General features: G+C 43.1%; 1 protein-coding gene across 1 annotated transcript in view; it reads left to right on the top strand.

The window, feature by feature from the left end:
• The window catches only part of TAOK1 (TAO kinase 1), a 65,310-nt gene extending 38,158 nt beyond the window's left edge, over positions 1-27,152 (top strand). Inside the window, exons 6-20 of the mRNA XM_068656048.1 lie at positions 341-437; positions 1,226-1,339; positions 2,153-2,244; positions 4,792-4,885; positions 6,296-6,377; positions 8,336-8,503; positions 9,441-9,644; positions 10,876-11,010; positions 11,592-11,828; positions 12,601-12,729; positions 14,192-14,395; positions 14,844-15,083; positions 18,753-18,965; positions 20,044-20,226; positions 24,074-27,152. Coding sequence (XP_068512149.1) covers positions 341-437; positions 1,226-1,339; positions 2,153-2,244; positions 4,792-4,885; positions 6,296-6,377; positions 8,336-8,503; positions 9,441-9,644; positions 10,876-11,010; positions 11,592-11,828; positions 12,601-12,729; positions 14,192-14,395; positions 14,844-15,083; positions 18,753-18,965; positions 20,044-20,226; positions 24,074-24,535 — 2,654 coding nt within the window. The 3' untranslated portion in view covers positions 24,536-27,152. The remainder of the gene's footprint in view (positions 1-340; positions 438-1,225; positions 1,340-2,152; positions 2,245-4,791; positions 4,886-6,295; positions 6,378-8,335; positions 8,504-9,440; positions 9,645-10,875; positions 11,011-11,591; positions 11,829-12,600; positions 12,730-14,191; positions 14,396-14,843; positions 15,084-18,752; positions 18,966-20,043; positions 20,227-24,073) is intronic.
• The last annotated feature ends 801 nt before the right edge of the window (positions 27,153-27,953 follow it).

Raw genomic sequence — 27,953 nt, 5'->3', positions numbered from 1 at the left:
TGTCATAAAGTTCTAGGGTTTGGGAACTTAGATGGAAAATTGAGTTTCAAACATATCTGGGAGAATTGTCATCAAACTGACAAGAATGTAGTTTTCAGTTGCAAAGTAGTCTCTTGATAGTAAATAGCTGCTGTTTTACAGTGAAAGATTACATCTGATTATAGAGTATATTTTATGCTGTGAACTACTTTTAAATTGCACATTTGCTTCTCATGCTGGACCTAGTAAAATTAAGTTTTAGTGTTTTCTCTGTGTTTACATTGTTAACAGTACTCACTTGCATGCTGCAAACTACATTGTTTTCTTTAATATTGAATTTCAAATAAATTCTTTCCTGAAGTTCATAAAAAGCCATTGCAAGAAGTGGAAATAGCAGCAATTACCCATGGTGCTCTCCAGGGATTAGCATACTTGCATTCTCACAATATGATCCATAGGTAAGTGGTTATATTTTTGCTGTCTCATGCACTTATAGATAATTTACCTTGTTGATTGTATCCTCTTCATCCCAAATTTAATATTTGTAAGCAGGTATTTTCTTTTTGCAGTGACCATATGCTCCCAAACTAGTAATTTATAATAATAAAAAAAAAATCCTAGCAAGCTATGTATCTCTGTATGCAGTGTCTCTGGCGTTCATAATTTCTGCACAAGGGCAGAATTTGCTAAGCTTTTCAGTGCTTGGTATGGTGCTGATTGTTCCCTGAAGCAACGAATAAAAAGGTAGACTGAGTTCACCTAAACAGCTTGCAGCAGCTTCAGTAGAGACATTGTTGGGAAGAGGAGAATGTTAATATTAAAAAAAAAAAAAAAAAGCTATATATGAATTCATGTGTTGAGAAACACACAGCAAGGATAGGATGCAAATGGCTCTTTTATTTAAAGTACCAGCTACATTTCAGTAGGACAAGCGATTTGAATAATTGCACTGTTAGGACTTCCTGAAAAACATTTATAAATGTTGGTTAAGGAGTTATTGCTGAACTGTATATGAAGCTTATCTAGGTGTGCCATTAGAAGTAGCTGAAATTTTAAGTTGATTTTTGAGACAAGCTAGATTCAAAGATCAAGGGTAACGTTAAGCTATTAGCCCAAAGATTACAGGTTTTGTCTTTGGAGGAAATGTGAGTATTTTGCAGATTGCACATGTGAATGCTTGTCGTGTCCTATAGAAGCTTTTCCTTTTTGGAGAGGAATAATACTGACGTTTGTATTCTATAACCAGAGATATCAAGGCAGGAAACATCCTGCTGACAGAGCCAGGACAGGTGAAACTTGCTGACTTTGGATCTGCTTCCATAGCATCTCCTGCCAACTCATTTGTGGGGACGCCATATTGGTAAGCCAAGTGTTTTAAGCGTTTCTGGCTATGTGAAGTGAAAGGATCATTTACTGGGTATTTAATGTATTTGGACTTCACTGGAGCTAGCTTTGTAATCCTCTAGTTGTGGTAGTGATAAAATGTACTTTGCAAGAGATTAAATCGTAATTAGGTTCTGACTCCAAGAAATTGGGACTCCTTGTACTTGTAGTTCACCAAAAAAAAGTAATAAAAATATTTTGTTGTTCTATTTACCCTGACTTTAAGTGGTGGGGGTGGGATTTAATAACCTGAGGTATATTTTAATCCCTCCCCCCGGTGGCTTTAACAATTCGTATGTTCTTACCGCATCTGGCTGTTGAAATAACTGAAGTGTTTTTTCTTTCATAGGAAAGGCCAGGTTCATTGAACAAAACCCTTTGCAGATCCCTTGTATGCTTTTGATCTCTTACACCGAATCTGTGGTGTTTACACAACTGCATGCTATAATTATTTCACCAGAGTTGGCCAGCCAGCTAAACTATTGGAAATGTGGGAGGGCGAGATGGTGGCGATGCTCATGAATGGAGAGCTGGGCAAAGCACAAGAAAACATCGTGCAGCCTCCTTAGGGGGTTGTAGTAGCGTGGGTGCCCAGCTGAGTGGCATTCTAAGGTCCATCCACATACAAACTGATCCTTGTTTCCAGTATCCCATGTTCATGGCTGGTATCTTGGGGAATTTTGTGTTCGTGGTAGCTGAAATCAGTGAAATAGTCTGTTTCATTGAAACACTGCTGATGATAATGTGTTCGGCTGAACAAAATTTTATGAGCACTGATTTACTATTTTAGGATGGCCCCAGAAGTGATTTTAGCCATGGATGAAGGGCAGTATGATGGCAAAGTAGATGTTTGGTCTCTTGGAATTACCTGTATTGAGTTAGGTAAGTTATTTTCTTTGCAGAAATTATGAAGTAGAACTGTTTAATACTTAGAACTTTTCAGCTGAATGACAGTGCTGAAGACATATGTTTGCATCCTGTCCTGGTTTTCTCAGGGACTTGAATTTTAGGGAAAAGAACTAAATGTGCGCTACAGAACTGAAGACCAAGTTTCCAACTTGATGTTAATTGAGCTGGTGTTTTCAGTACCCAAAGAAAGAGTTACATAAACAAAGCAAATAGCTAATCTATATCACTAAACGTGTTCGCATTCTGTGAGAGAGGCAATTAACTTTTGAACTGAAAAACAGTCTACTTGCTGAACAGGTTTATAAATGAACCATTGAAAATACCAATGTTAAAATATATTTAGTGGTATAAATTGATGTTGTTTGCCTGGAACTTTAGGATATATGAATCAGTCCTGCAATGATGGGAAGTTTGGGATAAGTGAACAGTTTCAAAGCTATATTCAGTGTACGTTGCCATTTGTGAATAGATTTGGCTAGAAAATCTCTTTTTACCAAAAGGAAAAAAAAAAAAAAGGAATAATCCAATTTGAAGTGTTAACCTATAAATCAAAACCAGAAGAAATTATGCTACTGCCATTTGAACAGACTTCCTAAAGCAGAACATCAATTGAAAAGGACTACGTTAGTATAGCATTCTATTTAAATGTACTGCGTGATATTTTCTAGGAACAAAAATACACTCATGGAAGCACAACACAGCACTACTTAGATGTTAGTCAGGACCCAGCTCTTTAGGAGCATGTAGCTGTAAGGTCCAGGGATGGTGAGCTTTATTCCTGCTTGTTGTACCTGAGGCTGTCCTGCCATCCTTGTCAGATCTCATCGCTTGTGCTCCAAAGCGACCACGCAGGAGGAGCAGCCTGGTGGGGCAGCAGGAGCTCTCAGGAAAACGCTAATCCATGTGAACTGCACAGTTTAGCTAAAAATGCTGTCTGGCATTCCAAACTGTCAACTTCATTTTCTTCCAGGACGCGAAATAGATTCTTTCTTCAGAGCAGAGATTTTTTGTTGCCAATATAAAGCAAGTTCAAGGGGTGTGACTGCCATGACAGAATCCTGCTCTGAGTGGACCGAGGAGATTTGGCTGGCTGCAGTGCTCCAGGAATGCAGTTAGCTCATGGCCACCACACCCCCGGGTGCCGTACTGCACGCTGCATTTTTGCAATACGAAGCGTTAGGCTTTGTGTATGGTTTCTAACTTGGTGGGAGGTGAGGCCAGGTCAAGACGGTAGAGTATTATAGGCTGGATCGGTGTGGTTATCTCATGTGTGTTGGTTTGAGTAAGCATGGGAAGAAGGCAGGAAAATGAGACATCTCACAGTCTTCTCAAACTGTTGCTTAGTCTTAGAAATGGCCCTCACTGAGGTCTCAGTTTCGCTGTTTCCTGAAGATTTGTACTTTATCCAGGTGAGTTAAGAGAAAAAAAGATAGGGAGAGCAGCCAGTTAAAGTAGTTTAGTGGATCATCAGTCTGATCCTGAGTAGAGACAACTGGTTATCTGACAGCTTAGAGCAGGTAAATTGCTGCATGGGGCTTAACTCCTCAATTTACCAGTTGTCAGGAATTTGTAGGGCTTAGTCTGTTCCCTGACAGCAACAAATAGCTGTGATCTCTGATACATAGGATACTGCTACTATTCAAGTTAAAGAGCAGAATAAAAAACTATTTTTTCTCATTTTTTTTCCCAGGAAGGAAAGCTTTCTGTTGCATTTTCACTGGTGCAGGAATGTCCTCATGGCCTGACCAGCTTCTCTGGAATGTTTATAGTGAGGCTGAGCTTTATAGGTTTACCCTATAAACATTCTGATGAAGCTTCAATTTTGTTGTTACAGTGAGATCATCTCCTTCCTCATTAAGTTTTCATGCTGTGTCAGTCTATAAGAGTAACACAAGCTTGAAAGAGAGAAGAGCCAAAGAGAATGCAACTCTCAAAATAGTATAGAGTTAGAGTTAGCCTGTGCCTGACTTCCTGCCCGGGTGCTTAGTCAGTTCAGTGTGATTCGATGGCTGTTGTAACCAGCTTTTTCTACATCACTGCCGTGATGTCCTGATAAAATGAAAAATGTATCAGCTTTTTAGCAACTCTAGTGTTGTGCTGTTTTGTTTGAAAACAAAACAAGCAAACAAAAGCAGAAGGGTGACACCAAACCAAGGATGTTAGTGGCTAAACACTGAGTATAGATCTTACTGTTAACTTACTCCTATTTTAGGACATTTAAATGAGTCAGAGAACTCAACTATGATAAACCACGTAATTTAGAAACTTGAGAGGACGAGGCATTTGATCTTCAAAGTGCTTTCATCTTCTGCAGTGGAGAAACTGATGGTATAGGACATATGCCAACATATCTGTCTGATTGCAGGGTAGGGTTGGTTTGGGGTTCCGTGTTCAGGCAACAGTGATTCTGCTGATGTGGTTTTCTTGTTAAAGGGATGTAAACTGAAAAATATAAAAGAGCAAAAAAAAACAAACCTGAGACTATCTCCCTATATAAAAATTATTTTCTTTTGTGTGTAGCGGAAAGGAAGCCTCCTTTGTTTAATATGAACGCAATGAGTGCCTTATATCACATAGCGCAGAATGAATCCCCTACACTACAGTCTAATGAATGGTGAGTATTACTGAGGGAGGAATGTTGTAGGGAACTGCTGTAAATGGAGTGCTTTGTCATGCTGAGTTCTTGAAATGGCTGGATTCCTATTGGGAAGATGTGAGCTGGAAGGTTCTTATTAGGATCGCTGTACACTATACACAAAATTGACCAATTACTAAATATGCATTTTAGGGTCTAGAATGTAGTAGGAACAGGACGAGCTGCTGGAAGAATGCAAGATCCTGTAATAAATATGATACATGGGCCAGTAAACTTTTGAAGCTCAGAGGCTAGCCAAAAATGTGGGGTTTAGTGTTTTTGTTCTTTTTGCTTTTTTTTTTTTTAAATCACAAACCACACTGTCAATTCCTAAACCTTGTTTTGTTGAAGTATTGCTCTGAAAGATGAAGACACTGCTTGTATGTGGCAAGTGTCTGTTGCATAAACTTCAGAAGAATAAATCACAGCAGCAACATTTTGTGCCTCCCAGCCTCAAATGACTGTCTTTTTTTGAAACAGTAAACTGATTTCAAAAGTTAAAAACTTCCTAATTATGTTTTTCTGAGCTGTAGTCCTAGGCCCCTAACATAATACATTGTACCTTATTTTTAGATTTTTTTTTTTCTACTTCAGAGATTTTCTGCTTAGGCTATTTCACACCCTGGTGCTTGACAAAACATTCGACTCATTTTCTGCATTTTTCTGACCAAAAGATGCAAGAACTTAATTTACTGAAAAATTGCGGTAGCAAAACCCCACATTACATGGTGGAGGGGCGGGGTGGGATGGAAAAAGAAAGAAAACCTGTCCAGCCGATGTACCGCTATTCTCAGTGTTTAATCGTGCTCTTCTGGAAACTTGTGTTCAGGGGAAAAAAAGACGAAATAGGGAATTTTAGCTGATGGGGGAAGAGGTGGTGTTACTAAACAAATCGTGGCCTTAAGCCTTGCTTGTGACAGATTGCACAACAGGGTGGAAGTCGGGTCTGAAGGCATTTCAGGAATGGTGTGTTGATACAGTCTGAGGATGAAACACACCTGCACACGGGGGGCAGAGCAGGGCAGAAGCTCTGCTTAGGCCTTGAAGAGTTTGTGCAACAGAGAATTTGACAAGTTAGATGCTGACATGGAAACGAGTGGGTGTTTGCTTTTATACAAAACTTCTGCTGCTCTCAAATTGCCCTTGTTTTCATGTTCTTGAGCTGAAACTTTCTCTGGAAGCTGAGGTTACAGGAACCTGCCCACTGGTAGCTGTGAGCTTTGGCTTGATTAGGGATGTCAGAGGTATAAGGTGGTGGGTCTATTTGATTTCTCCGCACTCTTTCTAGTAGCAGCACCCAGATGTGAATGTCTTGATGCCTTAATGAGCTTTCAAAATCAACTGGGTAGTTAATTCAGATGGATTTTTTTCCCCCTTTCCTTGCCACAGGTCTGATTATTTTCGAAACTTCGTAGATTCTTGCCTCCAGAAGATTCCTCAAGACAGGCCCACATCAGAGGAGCTTCTGAAGGTTGGCTCGCTTGTCCTTTTTGTTTTCCACGTGGTGTTAGAACGGGGCTGTGCCCTGTGACGTTCTTCTGTCTCACCTACAGCACTAGGTTACAGTTAACGATGCTCTGCCCGTTAGCCTCAGTGTCTTTGAGCTCAGGGTCCGGGGAGTGTAATCAGCTGGCATTCCTAGCTGTGCTGACCCTTTGCAGCATCTCGGGCAGCTCCCCAGGTGATTCTCCATGCCAGCCTTGTTCTCATGATGAGAACACGCAAGTAACACTGGCTGACCATCAACATGTCGAGGGTTTCGGTTGCTTAAGCTCAGTTTATCCTTCCAGTGATTATAATTAATCCTGACAGAGCTGCCATGCATTAGTTAACAAATGCCTTTCTTTACTTCCCTCTTTATTCTATGCTATATATACCCCTAAAGGCTTTTTATCCTCTCCCATCACCTATGTGCTTTACACGTAGGACTGAAATCTGCTGTTCTAATGGTATCTCTGGGGGAAGGGGTCAGAGAGAGGCAGATTTTCTTCCCCATACTTCACCTGGACATGAATATGCCTCAACCATCTGCAGATTATCTCCTGCTTTATTTCTTGTTTTGTTTTGTTTTATTATTCCTCTGGTATGCTGCAGATACTGGATACCAGTGTGGTAGATGGTTGCAAAAAGCTGACGTGTTCCCTGAGCGAACACGACTCGCGCAGAACTTAGGTGTTAGAGCTGCTTTATTATAAGTGGAACTTTGATGGATTTCCTCTGTGGCATCAGGTGGCATTCAGAATTCTGCTAGCTTGTCATTCTCTTTGCAGTGCTCATGACATTATTTTGGGGAATTTTTTATCCCTGCCATGTTTCTGCTAAACTGCCATTTTTCCAAAATACTGCATTAACTGAAAATGGATGCTATTTATGAAGGTTTTATCATCACCTTCTTGCATGTTTTTACTTAGCTGGTTCTGAGGACTTTTGCCTCTTTAAAAATGGTGCATTCAGAAAGTAAAATGCAATTACCCTGTAAAGGTTTTGGTGTGGGTGTGTAGTCCTGCCATTTCAGAATTCTGCAGATTGGTTTTATTTTGAGCAATGCACTGCAATTAAAGAGAACATTGATGGAAATTAAACGTTTGTGAATGTATTCCTTCCATATCTATAGTCTGAAACAGCTGCATGCCACTTTAGAGGGACAGGTAGGGAATGTGACATGTTGGAAATGGCAATACAGCCCTCCAAAGGAACAAAATGAAACTAGTGGTGATGTTAATAATGACTCATGCTTGCACAGCACATTTCATTTGGAGACTGGAAAAACTGCCTCTGACATACATAGGGAAGACTTGTTTTAACTATTAGCAAAATGTAGCTACCTTTGCAGTGAAATGTAGTGAATATCTCTAAAAAAGAAAAAAAAAAAGGCATAACATGGCTTTTAGGACTGAGCGTGCAGTTCACAGCCTATTTACGACTGAGCTGTATGCTTGAATATTTGATTCTCAAGCTTTATTAAACTAGGAAATTGGTTTTATAGTAAGAGTTAGCTGATACGTTATTTAACATTCGGTTAGCGATGTTAACCAATGTAAGACTTCTAGCATTTGTATGTTATTTGCTGCTCTTTCCCCACTGAGACACAGCTAGATAATGTATCCAAATACCCAACACCCAAAGAAGTCTAATTTTAACCTGAGCCTGTTTTCATAGTACATGCAATACCACTTCTGTTTTTTTTTTTTTCCCTGTTTTGTTTCACATCGTTATTTTTTGGTGGTTGTCTCCCATCAGAAAACAATCGTTCAGAAATCTGTCTGGATCATGAAATCTAAATATAGTGACAATGTAAGCTGTCAAGGTATTCTCCTCCTGTGCAGAAAAGAGGGCTAACAAAACCAACAAGATTTCCTAACTGTTATATCCTCAAAGCATGTGCACTGGAGGCATGAGAGGTCCCTCACCTATTTGTGTGTTCTGCAGCACATGTTTGTTCTTCGGGAGCGGCCTGAAACAGTGTTAATAGACTTGATTCAGAGAACAAAGGATGCAGTGAGAGAACTGGACAACCTGCAGTATCGTAAAATGAAGAAGCTCCTCTTCCAGGAGGCACACAATGGCCCTGCAGTTGAAACACAGGAGGAGGAGGAGGTGAGAGAAACTTTGGATGTCATCACTGAACCAGAGAAAGATGATGTCATTTAAATAACTGTAGCTCAGATATTGCTAAAATGAATGGAGGGCATTTACACACCTGGCTATAAACTCTGTCTTCCTGTCTGTACTTGGAATAAAGCCTACCTCAAGGCACATACGAGGACAAACAAGGTAGATGGCTAGTGCTGGCAAGAAGCCGTGCCATTTGCCCATGCCTGAACAGTTAACTTCCAGTTATGCAAATCTTACCTTCTTTTGTCCATTTATAAAGCTTTATGAGGACTTTTTCAGCAGCTGTATTTAGTCCCTAATTTGACTGTGTGTACCAGCCTCATGCTAGTCTTTTGGATACACCCAGAAAATGTTTTTCTGAGATTTAAGACAGAGAAATTCATACTTGATTTAAAAAAAAAAAAAAAAAAAAGAAAGAAAGAGAGGGGGAAAAAAAAGAGAAAAAAGGCACAGAATTTTATTTTTCCTTTTTTTGGGTTGCATTCTGCAGTCACACACATGAAAATTCAGACTCCCTGAATTGCAGAGAGTCCAGTGCTCTCATCTACAGAAAGGAACTGTGCAAGGTGCAGGGTCCCAGCTGAACACCTACTTAGATGATGCTGGTGTCAGAACAGTTTCTGGTGACACGCTGGTGCTGATTCAAGATAGAGTTCAGCTTGTTAACAGGCTCGCTGTTGAAAAGAATCTGACATCAGCCAGTTAATCTTGACAAGGTTGCTTCTTTCTCTCCCCAGCATCCCACAAGAGAAATGTTTCACGACAATGCCTGGAGGGTGGGAACTGCCATGAGATGGCAGGTAGATACCTATATAAAGGAATGGAATGAGCGTATAATTTGGTAATGTCCACAGATAGAGCTGTAATAGATTTGAGTTTTCTTGTTTTCTAATTTTTTCTAATAATTCCTTTCTTCTAGGAACAAGATCATGGTGTCGGCAGGACAGGAACAGTGAATAGTGTCGGAAGTAATCAGTCCATTCCTAGTATGTCTATCAGTGCCAGTAGCCAAAGCAGTAGTGTTAACAGTCTTCCAGATGCCTCAGATGATAAGAGCGAGCTGGATATGATGGAAGGGGACCACACGGTGATGTCAAATAGCTCTGTCATTCATTTAAAGCCGGTGAGCATTGGATTTTTGGCTGGATAACTTTGAAAACATAAAATGGGAGTGGGTTTGTATTGATACAATAATAAAAAGTCATTGAGTGCTTCCTATTCTAAATCATTATTGGCAGTTTGTGTGATGTGTCCCAAATACATTAATGTGCATTGGAAACTTTGGACAGTAGCTCTAAAAATCATTCCTATTAATTCGGTAACAATTATTTTGGTAATTGAATTGTTTCAAAATTGTTTGCTTGATCATGAGGACTTGGAAAGGCAGGTTGTGAAAACATTCATTTAGTGAATGCCCTTACCTTGCAGAGCACTGCTTCATGGCACAGAAGGACGTGAGAGTTCCCCTGTTTTTCCTCCTAGTTAGTGAATTCTTAAATTTAAGACCCCCACTAGTGATTGAAATCTGTTCCTAATGCCCCCAACTTCCCAGCACTTGATTGGAATATTTGGTTAATGAGCAAAGAGGCACAGAAAAAGAAATGCAGCACTGTGGCCATGGCAAGCTGTGAAATCCCTTTGAGTGCCTTACCCCTCTGCATGATGAAGGATAACTGCAGATTGTCACTCTGAACCGTGCTGCTCTTGCTACGGAGGGGTTATCATACATTTTCTCAAACCAGTAACGTTTCCCTCGCTAATGATAGGTGTGGTTAGAATGTTTTGTTCTTTGCCCAGATATGCAACAAAGACACAGGTATTTCCTCAGGGAGTTAATTAGTATATCATATCTAACTACTAATCGCTCTGTGATGAATGACAAACTCAAAATAAGAATGTGGAATACACCATGACAAATTTTAAATTTTGCTTTGAGGTATTTCTGTAGTGGGTGTAATGAAAATCATCCTCTGTCTTTCAGGGTTACAAAGATGTTGTTTTTGTCTCTCTGGCTTGATATAATCTACTTTATAGCTTTTATGCTTTGTTGAAGTAAACTATTTAACTCAGTTTTCAGTTTTCCATTTATTTTTTTCATATACAGCAGTAATTAGTAATTTTCCTCCTAGTAATAAAATTGCGCAATGAAATTTCCAAATTAAACATCCTAGACCACAGCTCCCGTTGCAATATATTCCTTTGTCCAACCTATTGGCAGGAGGATCCCTCAGAGCCGATGAATGTAAAACTGGTTTACTTTCTTCTCTTTTAAATGTTTTTTGTAGCAAACCAAAATAAAAATATTTAGTAATGGTGATTCTTTTTATTCTCTCGTGTTAATATTTGCTGATAAGGAGGAAGAAAACTACAGAGAGGAATCAGATCCTCGAACGAGGGCATCAGAACCCCAGTCTCCTCCCCAAGTATCTCGCCACAAGTCTCATTATCGCAATCGAGAGCACTTTGCTACTATACGCACAGCATCGCTGGTATGTTAAGCTTTTTATTTTGATGAAGTTGTAGAGGAAGGGATGCCTTTGAACACGGCACTATTAAACTACTTAGAGCTTTTAGGATTTCATGAGAATATGAGCTATCTTCATTGACTGAGATATTATCGCTGAAATAGCTTAATGGGAGTTAATAAAAGCGTAAAGGAGACACCTGGACAAATGTAATTTGTGTATATTAGGTATTTATAAAACCAATAGGCTTAGTAGAATGCAAGAGCCAGCTTATAATAATAAGCTGGCTTTTATTTTCATATGTATATTATGTACATTTGTGTATGCATGTACATATGCACACCCATATTACATTGGGCTAAAGAGACATTATTTAGCACCAGCTTTATAACAATTGTGCAGTTTTTCTGCTGGATCCCATGTGAGCTTATCATCTACAGCAGAATTCAGTTTTTAATCTGCTCTACTGCCACGAGGAGGTGTGCTTTTCTTTACAGCAAAATTACATTTCTTTACTGAATAGCTTTCTTTTGTGGTCTGAAGACTGCTGAAAAGCAGAAGAAGCAGCATTAACTTACTTTGCCCCGATGTGGTTATCTTCCTAGGTGACAAGGCAAATGCAGGAACATGAACAAGACTCTGAACTCCGAGAGCAGATGTCTGGCTATAAACGTATGAGACGGCAACACCAGAAACAACTGATGGCATTAGAGAATAAACTGAAGGCAGAGATGGACGAGCATCGCCTCAGGTTGGACAAAGATCTTGAAACACAGCGTAACAATTTTGCTGCAGAAATGGAAAAGCTAATTAAAAAGCACCAAGCAGCCATGGAGAAGGAGGTAGGAGATTACAGTTTAACAGACTAGTCTACATTTATTAATTACATTGAATTGTCCACTTCCCCTCACTGATGAACAGATGACATTGTAGTCTCTTACATGTCTGTTTTCAGGAGCCAAGCAAATTGCTAATTAGAAAAAGGCTAATACAGCACCTCCTTACACTAAGGGGTTTATGTAACTAGAGGAAAGGTATGTCCTTCATCGCAGTGCGTTATACTAAATGTTAGTATGCTGACCCCAGAAAAACTACTGTAAGGGTTTTCCTTTCTTTTGCCTTGTGTATGCTGTCAATAACTGACTGCCATCGAGTGTTATGGAGGCAGATGAGCCTGCAGAGAAATGTGCCAGCTGTGCTTAAAGGCTCACTGTCTGGTTGCTTGTGGATATGGGGGTTTTTATGCTTTTAAATAATTTATAATGAAGTGGTGCCACCTACAGAGATTATTATTGATTATTTGTTCATCTTAGATCTCTTGGTGGAGGGCTATGAATATAGCTGGTCATAAAGTGTTGACTTTGTTAGGAAAGAATAGCTGAACAATAGGATTGAGAAAATGAAGCACTGAAAAAGGACTCCTACTGGTGTATTGTTGGGGGTGGGAGGGAATAAGAAGAGGTTAAGGGCAAACTCCTGAGGCTTGTGCTTTTTCAGAGTCATGGTGAGTATTGTGGTTGTTGAACCATGAGTTCCAGGTCTTGGGGCTAAAATGGAACATAAGCTACAATTGATTAGGCCTCAGAAACTGATCTGCTTCTGGATTTGCTGTAGGCTAAAGTGATGGCCAACGAAGAAAAAAAGTTTCAGCAGCATATTCAGGCCCAACAGAAAAAAGAATTGAACAGTTTCCTGGAGTCCCAGAAGAGAGAATACAAACTCCGTAAGGAGCAGCTGAAAGAGGTAACCCATCTGTAATGAGGAATGTGAACCAATAATACAGTGCATGATAGTGTGAGCGGTGAATGGTTGGAAATAAGAGTGCCAATGTGAGCAAGAAATCTGTACCTAAACTGCAGCAAGTTCTGCATTTCGTGAACAAAGTCCTGTATGTACTGTATTTGTTTCATGACTTTAACCTTAGAGTAAGAAGGTTGAAAAAACAAAGATTAAGGAAGGTTATGAGCATTTTTCTCATACCTGGTTGCTGCAGATATTGAATGTGCACTGCAGCAGTTAGTGAAGTTTCTCATCACTAAATATTTCTGCAGCATGAAGAAAACAGAGCAGTAAAGGTGACTTGCAGATTATGTTTAAAGGCAAATACCTGTAAAAACACTTAATTTTAATGGGAAAAGCAGTCCAATAGTTCAGTAATCACTGTATTGTCGTGAAAACCATGACCTTTGTGAAATGCAGAGAAACTGTAGAATCAAACTTCCTGATTCTTTTTATGGAGTGGCTGAAAGTGTAAGCAGTATAAATAATTTTTTTGAAAGAACTGTTTAGAGCTCAACCATCAACTTCTGTGACGCAGCCTTGGAACTTTCCCCAAAGGAGAATATTCCCAAACATAGACATTTCCTGGGAGAAAAAGGCCAAAGAGCAGTAGAGCCATGAAAGATTTGACAAAAACTATAGTAACGTGGGCTTTTTATAATAACATGGAATCTTTTCCTGGGCAGGCAGTAGATTACAGTGTAGCAAAAAAAAACCCTGATATACAGAGGAATTCTGTCTCATACTTCAGGTGAAATGTATCACAAGTCTAGTTACTGTATGGGCACCTCCAGCATGCGGTTCAAGTAAGCAGATTCTTTTGTGGCAGATGCCTCAAGCTGTGTGTTTATTACAAATGTGGAAACTGTGGCCTTACGTTTCACCTGTGCACTTCTTTTTATTGTTTTTGTAAGTTATGAAATCTTAGTGAGTAGTCCACCGTGATGAGTTCCTTACAAAACGTGTGTGTGTTCTGATCAAGAAAGGTGCAGGAATTTTCTGTTGTGCTTTGTGTGACTGGAGATGTGTGTGAGCAGTGTTTGTAAATGAGATGGGGTGACAGCGCTTTTCTTCTCATCTCGCTCCTTTGGGACCATGTATTTGGGGCCTGTGTTTTCTGTGGCAAACCATCCTTTTTATGTTTTGAGCTCATATATATGTCTGGGAACTGTGGACATGAACCCGATTTTGACTCATTAAAAGGGCCAAAGCAAAACCAAACCAAAACAAAAGGCAGCTATGAACTGTCTCCTGGTGTTCCCTTGGATATGCGATATGATGCATTTTGCAGAGGCTTAGATCATACTGAACACGAGAAGACCGTGTGGAATGGCTTTGTCTGCAGCATAGTTTATTAGGCAGATCCACCCAGCTGTTCAAGGCCGAAGAGCTACTATTCCACAATTAATTACCTTACTCTTATCAGGAGCTGAATGAAAACCAGAGCACTCCAAAGAAGGAGAAGCAGGAGTGGCTCTCCAAGCAGAAGGAGAACATCCAGCATTTCCAGGCAGAGGAAGAAGCCAACTTACTGAGGCGTCAGAGACAGTACTTGGAGCTGGAGTGTCGCCGTTTTAAGAGACGGATGCTCCTCGGCCGCCATAATCTGGAGCAGGACCTGGTTCGGGAGGTAAGAGAATAGGCAGAGATGGGGCTCTGGAACCATCTGTGTGAAATGTATCTCATCTGCAACCCAACTCCAATCTCACCGAAGTGTTATTTACCAATCTGAAATATTTTAGTAAAATAATGGTTTGGTATTTTTTGCAATCGTTAAGAGTCGAATGTTCAGATTAGTCTCCTATTTTGAGAGAATTGTTAGGTCCAAAAAGTCGGCAGATGGAACAATTAAGGTCCTTTCCAGAAAGTGCTTACTGTTTTGCATCTAGAACAGGAAGAAGAAAAGTGAAATGAGGAAGGAAAAATTACCGGTAGCGTACTTCTGATAAGTGTAGAAACCCTGCTTTGTCCTCAAACGGCTTGAAAGAAGTGCCCTTGTGAACAGAGTGAAATGTCATCTTGTACTTTGAGATTTGCATTCTCCAAGAAGCTAATAAATCCCTTTGCCGTCCTGTTAGGAGTTAAACAAAAGGCAGACCCAGAAGGACCTGGAGCACGCCATGCTGCTGCGTCAGCACGAGTCCATGCAGGAGCTGGAGTTCCGCCATCTCAGCACCATCCAGAAGATGCGCTGTGAGCTGATCCGACTCCAGCACCAGACCGAGCTCACCAACCAGCTGGAGTACAACAAGCGCCGGGAGCGGGAGCTGAGGCGTAAGCACGTCATGGAGGTCCGGCAGCAGCCCAAGAGCCTGAAGGTACGGCGCGGTGTGGGGCTGCTGGGTGTGAGCTGCAGGAATGGGGTGGTGGTGGTGGTGGTGGAGAAGTGCTACGTTGCAGCTCGGTTCTCATTTGCAGTGTATGTGAGCCCAGGGTATTTCGAAGCTTGTTAATTTGAAGAGGTGTCTAATTTGACAGCGAATATCTTGTTATAGAAGTACCTTGTTTGTCGAGTTGTGTGACCGCACCAGGTGTCTACAAGCACCATACGTACGAACAGTAGCAATGGTGAGCAGGGTTGCAGGGCGTTGTAGGCAGGCTGTAACAGCACTGTTCCCTCATTTTGTTTGAAAAGCTGTTATTCCCAGCAAAGCGTCTTCCTTTTTGTGGTAGTTTAAAATCTATTTAATCTTTTCGGTGTCATTTCCCCCCCTCCTTCTTCCTACGCTGTGTTCTGATCCTCTTCTCCTCACATACACAGGGAAGAGAATCCACTTTTCTATAATGAAGCTGTGTCATTAAAAAAAAAAAAAGGAAAAAAAAGTGAAATGCACTATCAGTCTTGGTTTGCACACCTTGTTGATGTTTTTTATATTGAAGCTGGTATGTTAGCAAGCGTGGGGAAGAAAGAAGGATACCAGCCAACTGCCGTGTCCTCAGGAAGCTCCTAGCACTGACCTTTGCCATGATGTGCTCCCATGGGCTTCTTGTAACTGCAGTGGCTGACCAGAACTATAGGGCCTCTGTAATTGAGGCTCTTACTTGTTTTCATTGCAAACCCTCACTTCATCCAAAGAAGTCCAGTGGTTTATTCTGAAGTGTCTAAGAATGGAGTGTAAGGCTTCCACATAGCTGCCTGGTGCATGTCCTTTGAGGAGGCAGACTGATCTCCACCCAGTGTTCGGCTGTGCCAGTAACGAAATGGGTGATGGCAATACTGAACACGAGATCTTTGTTGGTCTAGGTACTTCCTGCTTTGTGATATTTCACATCTGACTTAGCTTGCACCAACTGCAAGTCATCTCCTTGCAGAGAAGAAAACAAAACAGCTCGAAATGAGAACTTCAGCAAGAAAAAGAATGTTATTTGTCAATATTAGAATAATATTTAATAGTGAAAACCTAGCTTGTGAGTACAAGGGACCATCTGATCACTGTTGAGAATCTCCAAGGATATGAAGTATAAATAGCTGATGACTTCACAGGGAAGCTGCGCCGCACTCTGAGCTGAATAAAACTGAAGCAGCTGCATTAGGTTGATCCTTCGGAGATTAGCATGAATGAGTTCTGCCTCCCCAAGGTGATGCGGCGCAAACACGAGTGGGCAGCACGTCCCTTTGCGCTCCTCGCTGGCAGCAGGGACAGCAGAATCGGAGGCCTGTAGGGGGGCTTAGCTGCCCTCTCACCTCTGCGGACCACCCAGCCCCGTCCCTTCTGCAGTGAGGACAGGGCTGGAGCGTTTTGGCAGCGGGCACGGAAAGCTCGCACTGTGCCTTGCATGGCTGTTGTGCGATTAGGGAAGGATTTCAGGCTTGAGCTGTCAATCCAGCACCTTTTGCATGCACACAGCGCTAATAACGCAGCCTGCTGGACAATTGTTCGGTTTGTAGCACAATCCCCCATTTATTGAGGCTGTTTCCTAGAATTAACTCATTCTCTCGCTTCTAATGCAGGCGAGTATTCTTATTTGCCTAGATAATTTGACTGTTTGTTCAGTTTCTCTCTCCAGCCATGTTTTCCCTGGAGGGCACATCTCAGGCTTTCCCTTTGTTACTTGGTGAAGGCTTTTGTCCTGAAAACAGTTTTTTTTAACGGTCAGTGTCTGTCGCTGCTGTTACGGCACCAGAAGGACTGGTAACTAGAATTCAGTAGAAACTGCTCTGTTATTATTTTGAGCGCTTTAATTGTGATGCAAATCGCCTCTTGCTGGTGTTTCACAATACTAGGTCAAAATGATCTTGTCAGAAGTCTGACTGGAAACCTTACCCCTCCCTTCTGTTTCCTGTTGTTGAAGGCCTCGGGTTGGAAGGCAGTAAACAGGCTGGTGTCCAAGTGAAACTTCGCAGAAAGTGAGGACAAAATAGATTGCTGATGGTCTGCTGGGACCAGGTCCTTGATGGGAACGTGTAACCTGCAGACGTTTCTCTTAGGGGCAGGGAGACACCACCCAGGTTTCCTGGTGGGAAATAACATACCGTGAATTCAGAATTGGTAAAAGCGATGTCTTCCTCTCCGTGACAGATTTGTTTGAATAAAACCCATCTCTGTCCTGTTTCCTGCATCAGGTTGGCAAGGTGGAGTTGTTGGTTTATGCAACAAAGCTTGTTGGTGGCTAAATTGGGCTGGGTGCATTGTCTGAGCCCACCGGGTCTTTGTAGGTAGCTCCAAGTGCTGTGCTCATCGCCTGCCCCGCTCAGCCTGGAGCTGGTGCCAGGAGCAGCCAGTGGAGGAGCTGATGGGAGACGTGCACACATCTGCATTGCTGCTTCAGGTCCCAGAGCTCTCCCAACTTATTCCAGGGACACAAATCCTCTCCTATGCTCTGTTCCTGCCCCAAGTGCATCAGGATGTGACCGTGGTGGCTGACGGTGTGAATGGCCCGGGCTGTGCTGACTGTGCTGGTGTGGTTTGTTCTGTTCTGTTTCATCCTTTGGTTTTATGTGGTGTTGTTTTTTTTCTGACCATGGAAAACTTGACTGTCTGTCAGTTAACTGCTGTCACTCATCACTTCTGGATTTGTTGGGGTTTTGTTATAAGTATCCCAGCCAGTCCTCCTGTAGAAAGATGCAGGAAACTCTACAACACCTTCCTTTTCAGGGCCTTAAAACATTTGGCAGATGTTACCCCTTACAAGCTGCTCTGCAGGCAAGTAAGGGAGGTGGAAAAAAAAAAGAATTTATCCAAGGTTGTACGGCAAAGTCGGGCCCAGATACCTTTTCCAAGATTGATGTCTCCCGGCCCTGTGTGCAATAACACAGTTATGTGTCTGCACAGTACTGAGATGCAGCAAGTGCAAAAGGAAAACTCAATCTCCAGTAAGCCTCCGTTGGGACTGGGGAATTGTTTTGTTTGCTAGACTGGCACCATACCAGTGTTGCTTTTGGTATACATCTTCAAGTGTCAAACCTTTCCCAGCCATTTTTGCTTATCTTTATGAAAACCAGACTCTTAAAGTTAAGAGTTACACACATCTTACGCTCATCAAACCCTCACTGGAAAAAGTGTTGCTCTTTTTCCCTGTCCCTTCCCATGCACCAGATCTGCTGCTTCTCATAACATTAAGTGCTGTTCATCTATATGTGCCATACAACCATGGTCATGTGCAAGTATGGCTTTTGGTGCTAATTAATGTTAGTTCTGTCCCTCAAGAACTCTTCTTGAAAAGCAACACCCAGCACTGGATCCAGTCCAGTGACAAATGTGAGGCTCTTTGTGCGGAGACAGCTGTATTTAGGCTGGAGCTTTGTTATAAAAGTGTCTCTATTGTAATTGTTTTGCACAGTGGCAGTGTCAAAGCAGCTGCAGCAGTAGTCATTGCCTCTTGTATATTTTGCTTCCCTCCTTGCACTGTAGATGTTAATATACATTTGTGTATTCTTGAACTCATATCCTTAATGTAATCCTAAATATCCATTTGAATGGATATTTCTCCCATTTGAAACACGCTGTTTTTTTTTTCTTTTGTTTGTGTCCCCTCCATCTTTCCAGTCAAAAGAACTACAGATAAAGAAGCAGTTTCAGGATACATGCAAGATCCAAACCAGACAGTACAAAGCACTGAGAAACCATCTGCTGGAGACCACGCCAAAGAGTGAACATAAAGCTGTCCTCAAACGGCTCAAGGAGGAGCAGACCCGGAAGCTGGCTATCCTGGCTGAGCAGTATGATCACAGCATTAATGAAATGCTCTCTACACAAGCTGTGAGTCGCCTCCGAGGGACCCAGGGTTCCTCAGCCAAAGAGGGATGTTTGCATTTTAACCGATCTGTATCCTGACAGCAGGCTATCTGCTTCCTTGCTACACATGCCATACCCTGCGCAGTCGTTCCTCTGTATTTAAAAAGCTGAATTCAAATACAGAGGAAAGAGGTGTTACTCCCATCAGACAGGTTGGAGCTGAAGCTGCTCTTGCAGAGATGCAAAGTGATGCATCCGTGTGGCTAAAGGTCTGCTTTTGCATGAAGTCTGACAGCGTGAATGTCTCTGTTAGAGCATCATTAAATCATGTGCAACTTGCTGTCATAAGTCGTTTAGGTTTTGATTTGTCATTGATACCAACCAAAGCATGTCCCACTGGCGGAAGATGCTCAGTGAGTCATGGAGGAGTTCAGAGGTTTGACTTTAAACCTGAAAAAAAAAGTGTTAAAAGTGTTGTGAAGGTTCTGTAAACCCTTCTTAAAGAATGACCACCTGAGCAATTCTGTGAGTCCCTGCTATAACTGAATGTGCAGTTTTCTTTGCACTTCTTGCATATTGCATCCTGCTTGTCACTCTGCACAAATTTGACACTGTGAGGCAGGGTAGCTGGCCTAATTTATGTATCAGAAGTGAAAAGTTCAGTATTGTATTGCTTTTAGGTTTGTGTCATTTTCTTCTTTTGCCCTAAGTCATACATTGGCAGGGATATGAACTTAAAGTCTCCTGCTCACAGCAAATTGGTTAATCCAGTTGAACAGAGCAGGAGACCTTTTCTTTGCCTCTAGCAAAAGGACAGCTGTGGATATTAGCACCTCCAGCAGTCTGCTCTCTGCAGCATGGATCGTGGTTCCTGAGGCGCCACCGCTCATCAGCGTCACTTGCATCAGCACTGTGGGCTCACAGTCACCAGTCTTTGTCACTATAGGTTCTCTGTTCAGTGAAACCAAGTACAATGGAGACCAATTGTATTGCTAAGAAAACAAAGTCCCATCCCATTCTCTCCCTCTCCCCACAGTCCTCCCCGAGAGTGTCATGAGTGGTTACCCCATAGTGAAACATCTCTATTGTCTGCCTTTCCCAGCTGCGTTTGGATGAAGCACAGGAAGCAGAGTGCCAGGTTTTGAAGATGCAGCTGCAGCAAGAATTGGAGCTGCTGAATGCATATCAGAGTAAAATCAAGATGCAGGCAGAAGCCCAGCATGATCGGGAGCTGCGTGATCTTGAACAGAGGGTATCCCTCCGTCGGGCCCTCCTTGAGCAGAAGGTAAAATGGGCATGCGAGCATCATTAGCACACTCCATAATTCAGAACTTAAATTGCACTGTATCTATCAGTATAGAGAGAAATTGCTTTTACCTTGCTGTATACAGTAACGTGGATCATTTGGATATTCGCCTTTCTGGGATGATAGCTCAGTGACATGCAGGCTAAACTTTGCCAGCTCAGCCATCCTGTGTAAGCAGCTTCTGGCTGGGATAGAACTGCTTGAGGCATGCCAGAGCCGGAGGGAGTCATGCCTCTCTGCACAGAAAGGAAAGCAAACTCTTCATTCTGTCTCTGAGCTGCAAATTAACATCACCAGTTTATAAAAGAACAGATGTAACAACCTAACATGAAGTTTTTTGATTTTTGCCTTGAAATTTGCGTGGTACAAGCAATTTGGGGGGGCAAAAAGGTGGCAGGGGGACGGGTTAAAATGTATTAGATGGACTTGGGATTTGAGACCCTGTTTTTTATGGTAATATGTTTGATTATTTTGGTGTAGCTCTGCTCCATTTGTCAGTGTGTGGAGACCCAGCTGCAGTTCCCTATGAAATGACACTTGTTACAGAAATACTGCTGTCAGCAGCATTGCCCTTAAACTGCACTAGCCAGAGCCACAAGCATGGGCAAACTGCTGCTCCCTGGGTTTCAACTTGAATTGGCTGTTATATGCGTTAAGGGGCTCCTTGTTGAAGCATGCTTTTCTATGCAGTGCCAGAAACATGGTGTTTATAGAAACATGTGCGAGGGAGGGGTCTGTGCAATCCAGAAGAAGAGTAGTTAGTGCAGCAGTCAGTGAAAGGAAATGCACAGCTTTCCTCCTGCAGCTTTTTTCCGTTTTTGATTTGCTCTGTGGGTGCCAGCTGTCACCATTCACACAGCAGTCCCAAACTTTGCTGCTGCTCGGCGATTATTAAATTACAGCAATTACTCTGTGGCCTCGAGGTTCTTCACACTTCTCCCAGAGGCTAACAGATGGATGCTTGGCTGGTAGAGGGCCCTCGTTGGAATAAAACTGCTCCACCTCATGGTGAGCAGAGGAAGCATCTCCAAGAGCACAGCATGGGCCTGCTGTGCTTTGGTCCCCTGCAAGTAGCTGAATCTCTGGAAGTAACTGAATTTGTGAAAGCAGAGATCCTGTGTGGCACCCACGCGTGGAATAGCTGTCCTTAAATTCCATCGCTAGTCGTTCCTCTCCCATCCAGCTCCTGTCACAGCCCTGCACGTAAGCGTGCAAGCAGGCTGGGTGTGCATTGCCCTCTGGCGGTGCGAGCTGACGAGAGCTCTGGGAAGCAGTGTGACATAGCAAGCCTGCTGCTGGCCATCTCTTTGTGCGGGGGATCAGCAGAGACTGCACTGCACACAACACGATGCCAAAAGCTGAACTGAGGCCAGTGGCTCATGGAAACGCACATCAACCAATATTAATGTTGTACAAGTCTTTCAGCGTGCACAAGGATCGAAGTCTGTGCACAGAAGGCCCATGCAAATCATTTGCCATCGGTAATGGGGAAGGAAGCTTAGTAAAGTTATAGTATAGAGGAGAAAAGGAAACAATAACAACAAATTCTAAGATATTTTTTCCTTTTTTAATGTGTCCTGTATGTCCCTGCAAGACTAACACCTTAAAAACAGATAGATAAATAAATAAATAAATAACAGTCCATCGACTCCCATGGGAGGGAGCCTTTATTTAGCAATATAAGCAATGCCAGTGCATTGCTGCTCGCAAAGTTGTGGAGCAGTGGTGAGACTTCCTTGCTGGGATTACAGTTACTTAGTGGCAGCTCAAGGAAAAAAACTGGGTGCAAAGGTAGATGCACCCTTCTTTTGCAGGGATATTCCTTACAGGGAGGGGTGGTCAGACTTTGTAGGAGTTGCCAGTGCTCTGGTGTGGGTTGCTCAGCAGTGTCAGCTGGGATTTGTGTGCCTGTGCTCACTGAGGCTGTCTGGCAGCCAGGGAGAGGGCAGGTACGTGCACAAGTCGAATGTCTGAATTCACGTGCACAATTACACACCTAGCCTGTGGCAAAGTCAGTCCCTGATGTTCAACGGTAAATGAGGTTCCAGAAGTAGGCATGTGCATAGGATTCTGCTTCCTTCTCAGCGCAGTGCTCTCTGTTTTTGGTGGTGCCCATCACCACAGTAACTCAACAGAGCGTAAATGACCCAGGCTAAGGAGCCAGCAGCCAGCCCCATCCCTGCACAGTCTGTAAGTGCCAGTGACTGAGGTCCAGTTACACCCTGATGCGATGTTGTTCGTATTGCACCAGTCACAAGCGTGTCCCAGGAGTGTCTTTAAAAAACTTCAGATTTACTCATTTCCTTCTCATGTGCCTCAGGCACCTCATCTTCAGTCCTGCATCCTGAGGTTGTTTCTAAGTGATGTCATTTTAACGCAGCGCGTTGGGCATGCAAAGTTGGATTGCACAAAGTCCTGTTTTGTTTTGTTTTCTGTCGCAAAGACTGAAAACTGTGTGCAGCTAGATGTGCTGAGGATGCTCTAGTTCTGAAAGAAAAGGGGATTCTTTTTATATAGTGTCACTGGAAGAAATATGTGCAGCATTTTGAAGAGCTAACATCAGAGAAAGCACCTTCTTCCTCTTGCTGTTTGCAGCCAGCTGACCACTGCACAGCTCTCAGCAAGAGTAGGGAAGGCTGCTCCGTGGAGTCAGTGTCACTCACCTAGCACTAAGAAGCAGACAAGTGGAGAAGGCTGTTTCTGAGAGCCCAGAATGGCTCAGGAGATGACTCACACAGGAGCAGATTGTTTCCTAAATTCCAGATGAAGTCATTTTGAGTATTCCCTGACTAAGGCAAGAGAATGCTTACAGCGCTCTGCCCGGTACCTCCAGCACAGACCAAAATAACTCCTCTTGACCACATTGCTGCTGATGCTAGTGAGCTCTGTTTAAAAGCCTTGGCTACTGCTTTTTACCCTTTTGGTCTATTTCACTGAAGCCAAAAGTAGCTTTTTCAGTGCTGGCAAGAAGATAATGGAGCGATTCTTTGGTTCTCCACCTGCCTGCAAAGATTTCAGTAAGAAAGGCTTTCATCCCTCCCTGACGGGTGTCAGGAGGCTGTAGCCCAAAGTTATCTGCACTGAAGAGAGCTGATCCCAGCGCCCCTACCAAAGTACAGCTGGAAACTGGTTTGGAACAGTGTTACAGGGAGGATACTGGAGTTGCCAGCTTGCATATCATCCAGCTAGTAATCTGCCACCCGGTGCAAACATCACTGCCTGCTTTCTTAAGTCGCACGCACTGGGGGAAGTATCAGGGTAACACAACCAATTTAGGAAATGGATAGATAAGAGGTGATAAACATGAGCTAAGAAAAGCTGGCTGATGAACATTGGAGAGGAAATTGAATGTGGGCTAGTACATTGAATCCTGGAGAAAAGAGCAGCTGTCATCGTCGGATTCAGCGACGAACAGTGGAGGTCACAGTAAGCTGTGTTGGCAGGTATTTGGCTGTATAGATACTGCGCTTGGCTCTGTCTAAAGGTGCTTTTGCAGTAGGTTACTATGGCAGCTGTAGGCTTTGCTGCATCTTAAAAGATTTATCTGTGTCAAATTGTTAGTATCATTGCAGGCTTGGGATTCACATCCCCGAAAGGCTCTGTATTGATGAGGGAGCAGGCACCAAGACACTCCAGCTAGTACTCGCTGAGCTTTGCCATGCACACAGATTGTGTGTTGGGGACATCTGAGCTAGATCCAGCCTCCTTTAGAAGTCTGGGGAGAAGGTTTTGCATTAGTTTGCTGTTTCAGGTCCTTCGGAGGCTTGAGGCCGTGCCCGTAAAGGAGCCCTGCTGCTACAGACTCTCTCTTTTTTTTTCTTCCCAGATTGAGGAGGAGATGCTGGCATTACAGAATGAGCGTACCGAACGGATACGAAGCCTGCTGGAGCGTCAAGCTCGCGAGATCGAAGCCTTTGACTCAGAAAGCATGAGGCTAGGTTTTAGTAATATGGTTCTTTCTAATCTCTCCCCCGAGGCGTTCAGCCACAGCTACCCGGGAGCTTCTGGCTGGTCCCACAATCCTACTGGGGGTGCAGGACCTCACTGGGGTCATCCCATGGGTGGCCCACCACAAGCTTGGGGCCATCCAATGCAAGGTGGACCCCAGCCATGGGGTCACCCCTCGGGGCCCATGCAAGGGGTACCTCGAGGTAGTGCTATAGGGGTCCGCAACAGCCCCCAGGCTCTGAGGCGGACAGCTTCTGGGGGACGGACGGAACAGGGCATGAGCAGGAGCACAAGTGTTACTTCACAAATATCCAATGGTTCACACATGTCTTATACATAACTTAAACAATAACTGAGGGTGGCAATTCCACTGGAGCTGTCTGCCAACAGAAACTGCCTACAGACACCAGCCCAGCAGCCTCCTCAGTGCGGTGCTGACGTGTGGAAGCTGGGTGCACATGGAATATTGTATTCATTTTGTAAAGCATTACGTTTTGTGTTTACTAACTGGGATGTCATAGTATTTGGCTGCAGGGTTTGGGGGGGGTGGTTTTTTGTTGTTGTTTTTTTTTTTTTCTGTTGTTGTTGTTGTTTTTTTACTTTTTGGAGGGGTCTTGGGAGGGCGTCTGAGAAATATATGCAATTAGTCAGAAGAGTTGGCTGGTGGTCATCACACTGACAGGACAGAAGGGCCTCAGACTGCCCTCGTCACACCATCCGTAGTAAGTCTGAGGGAGAACGGAGACCTCCTCCCATGTCCATAAATTTCGAACTGCCACCCTGCAAAAACCAGGCAAGCTGCCTTTTAAACCAACATCCAGGGGAGGAACAGCTGGATCTTCTGTTCCGTTTTTATTTGTCATTAAAGTGGAAACATTTCTAGGGTATTGCCTCTTCTAGGCATTTTCAAAAGACTTGTAGGTGAGGAAGAAGGGTCAGAAGAGAGGCCAGGAGACACCAGGGCTCGGCAGGGCCCTTCTACCCAAGTGCCCGCTCCGTGTTGTGTAAGAAGTGAAGTTCTCTTAGATGGCACTGGTCAGCTTCCCGAGAACTGTGTAGGTAAACCTGTTTGGAGGGAACAGGCTAGAAATGTTAAAAAAATAAATTAAAAAATAATAAAAAAAAATTGTATTCCTGCTTTAGCACTCCCTGACTGTGCTGCTGGTAGCTCAGACGAGGTTGGGCAGAGGAGCGTAAGTAATGCACTTGTACAGCTAATACTGTGACATCTCATTTTAGCTAAGCATCAGAATAATTCTTGGAGCCCAGCGTAGTCCTTTTTGCTCCGTTCAGAAATGTTAGATTTTCAGCCAATCAGTCTCAAATGCCAGAGGTATTTTGAAGGATGCCATAGTCACAAAATGCCATTGATCGGGTTTTTCATTATTACACTACATCCACCGATTTATTACCTTTTTGGCTTGTTGCAATTTCCTGTTTACATGTAGAGTGTAGCCAACTGTTTAAATGTTTAGTTGCCACAGTGTACCAGGAGGAGCTGAGCCAATGACTCTTCCCAGTTGATGACTAACCCACATCACCACTGTAGATCTTGCTGCATGTGAGGCTCCTTTTTATTATTTTCGTTGCTGCAATACTTTACAACCTTTACAGTCCCTTGAGATGCTGTGATTGTTTGGCAGCATATCACACCACGCAAGAAGGCACTACTTCCAGAGGCTCCTCGGAGCTGCTGTACTACTGAAAGGAAGCAAAGGAGGTTGTGAAATCAATACAGTGATAAAAGGGCAGGGAGTCGAATGAACCGAGGGACTTTGTGGCATAGTGTCATCCCTTAGTGCTGGGAACTGGAGATGCCACCATGCTCTTGTGTCAGTGCCCGAGCGGTCTGGGTCAGCCAGCGCTGTGGGGTTAGGAGAGGTGCAGGTAGATGGAGTTTGGCTCGAGGCAAAGATTTCTGTCTTGGGGACTGACCAGCCAGGGTTCTTTGTAAATGTTTTTCCTTGCACACTAATCATCTTGAAGAAAACACTAGCTGCTAACTCTAGGATTTGCCTTTAATATGTTTATAGGGCTCAAAAGCAAGGTTTTCCGAATGTGTTTGTCCACGTGACATATTTATAGTGTGAATACTCTAGTGTCTCGCTGCTGTTCGGAACTCTCAACAGGGCGACGTTCTTTCGTTAGCTAAATTAACATCCACTCCCAATCCTTAACACTCTGCCAGTGTCCAGTGAATCCAACTGGGACTTTTAGCATCTTGACGTAGCATATCACTCTAAGGAAATACGGAAACTACCAAAACATGTTTGAGCAGCCCCTTAGTAAAGAGCTTTGTAGTGCTAAGAGGTCACAGGAGCTTGGGACGAGGCAGTGGTCCCAAGGAAGTGACTGGTTGCCCCCTGCGGACAGTGGTGACTATGAATTGTCCTGTCCCTTCCTCTGCTTTGTTTTTATGTGGATGTTTTGGGGTCACTCCTTTGCATCGCAATATTGTTAAAAACGCAGTGAAACTGATTTAGGAAAGGTACCTGTATTTTCCTGGGTTTGGAAAAGAAAGACAAAAGAAACGAGTTGAAAGGCCAAAACCCCCCAAACTGTATTGGCATTTACCATGTGAGTGTGGAGTGTGTGTCCAGAGCATGGTGCTACCACGAGGTTTTGAAGCTCAGCTCCTCTATCGCGAGCAGCAGCAGCGACAGTGGGGACAGGCTGCACCCGCGAGTTCAGCGGGTTCGTTCTTTTGCTTCTGTTATGGTTTGAATTTGGTCAGTCTCTGGCTTAAATTGAGCTATTTCAACAGAATTCTCTCAACCCATCTCTTTGTGTAATGTCGAGCATGACTGAATGCTGAATCCAAATGATGGCTGTCCCATATTGGCTTTTTTTGTATTCAAAAAGAATTGTGTAGTAACCATTTTTACATGTATATCATGTGCAGACCTGGACTATTCCAACAAGTTAATATTTTAATTAAAATAGTTTGCAAAAACTGATTCAGATCAACTGGTCTAAATGTGTGTGTCCCTGTGTGTGCCTGGGGGAAGGAGAGCTGTCCTAAACAAGCCTGGTCTCGAGAGGAAGCAACCCGTTACGCAGGTGTAGCCCGAGGGATGCAGTCAGGTTGTGCGTTGGAGGTGTATGAGGAGGTCGTTGGTGTTGAGAATTTGATTTTGCATCTCGGATGTCATTCTGAGATGCTTGAACAACTCTAAATTACGCTAGAGCGACGCAAACGCTTTCTGAATCAGTTTGCAAACTCTGTTTTTAAAAGCAAGACCAATTGCTCCCTATTGTGCTTGTTGCAGTCGTGCCCTAACCTTGGCTTTTAAAATACTGTAATCTCGAAATTGTAGAAACTGCTCCAGTACCTCAGCAAAGATGTTTTTACATCTTTTATGCTTGTGTTTAACACTGGGGAATCTCTGCTGTGTGGACTACTTTGCAAATTTTATTGCAGTATTCTCAAATCACCAGCTTGACACCTAAAATCTGTTTTTCTGTGGTTATTTTCTTTTCCCCTTTGCCAAGACCTGAAGTTCTGATGTAGTTTAGCTCAGAGATGGAAAAACAGTGGAGCCAGCATTTTCACCTCGTTACCCGATTTCAATTTCTTTTGATTTTATTTAAGTAAAATCAGTGCAAGGGACCACATTTTTTCTTGTTCTCCGTGGTGTCGCAGGGAGTCAGCAGCCACCTCTCCCATCCGTGTTGAGCGTTTCGTGCTTTCTTCCCGGGATGCAGAGCTGAAATGGAGGCCGCCTCTATTTTCACCTGCATTCGGTCCGAGCCTGTGA

This window comes from Anas acuta, chromosome 19, assembly GCF_963932015.1.
Source record: "Anas acuta chromosome 19, bAnaAcu1.1, whole genome shotgun sequence".
Classification (NCBI taxonomy): Eukaryota; Metazoa; Chordata; class Aves; order Anseriformes; family Anatidae; genus Anas; species Anas acuta.
The sequence above is the reverse complement of the archived record's forward strand: the minus strand, read 5'-3'. Positions and strand labels throughout refer to the sequence as shown.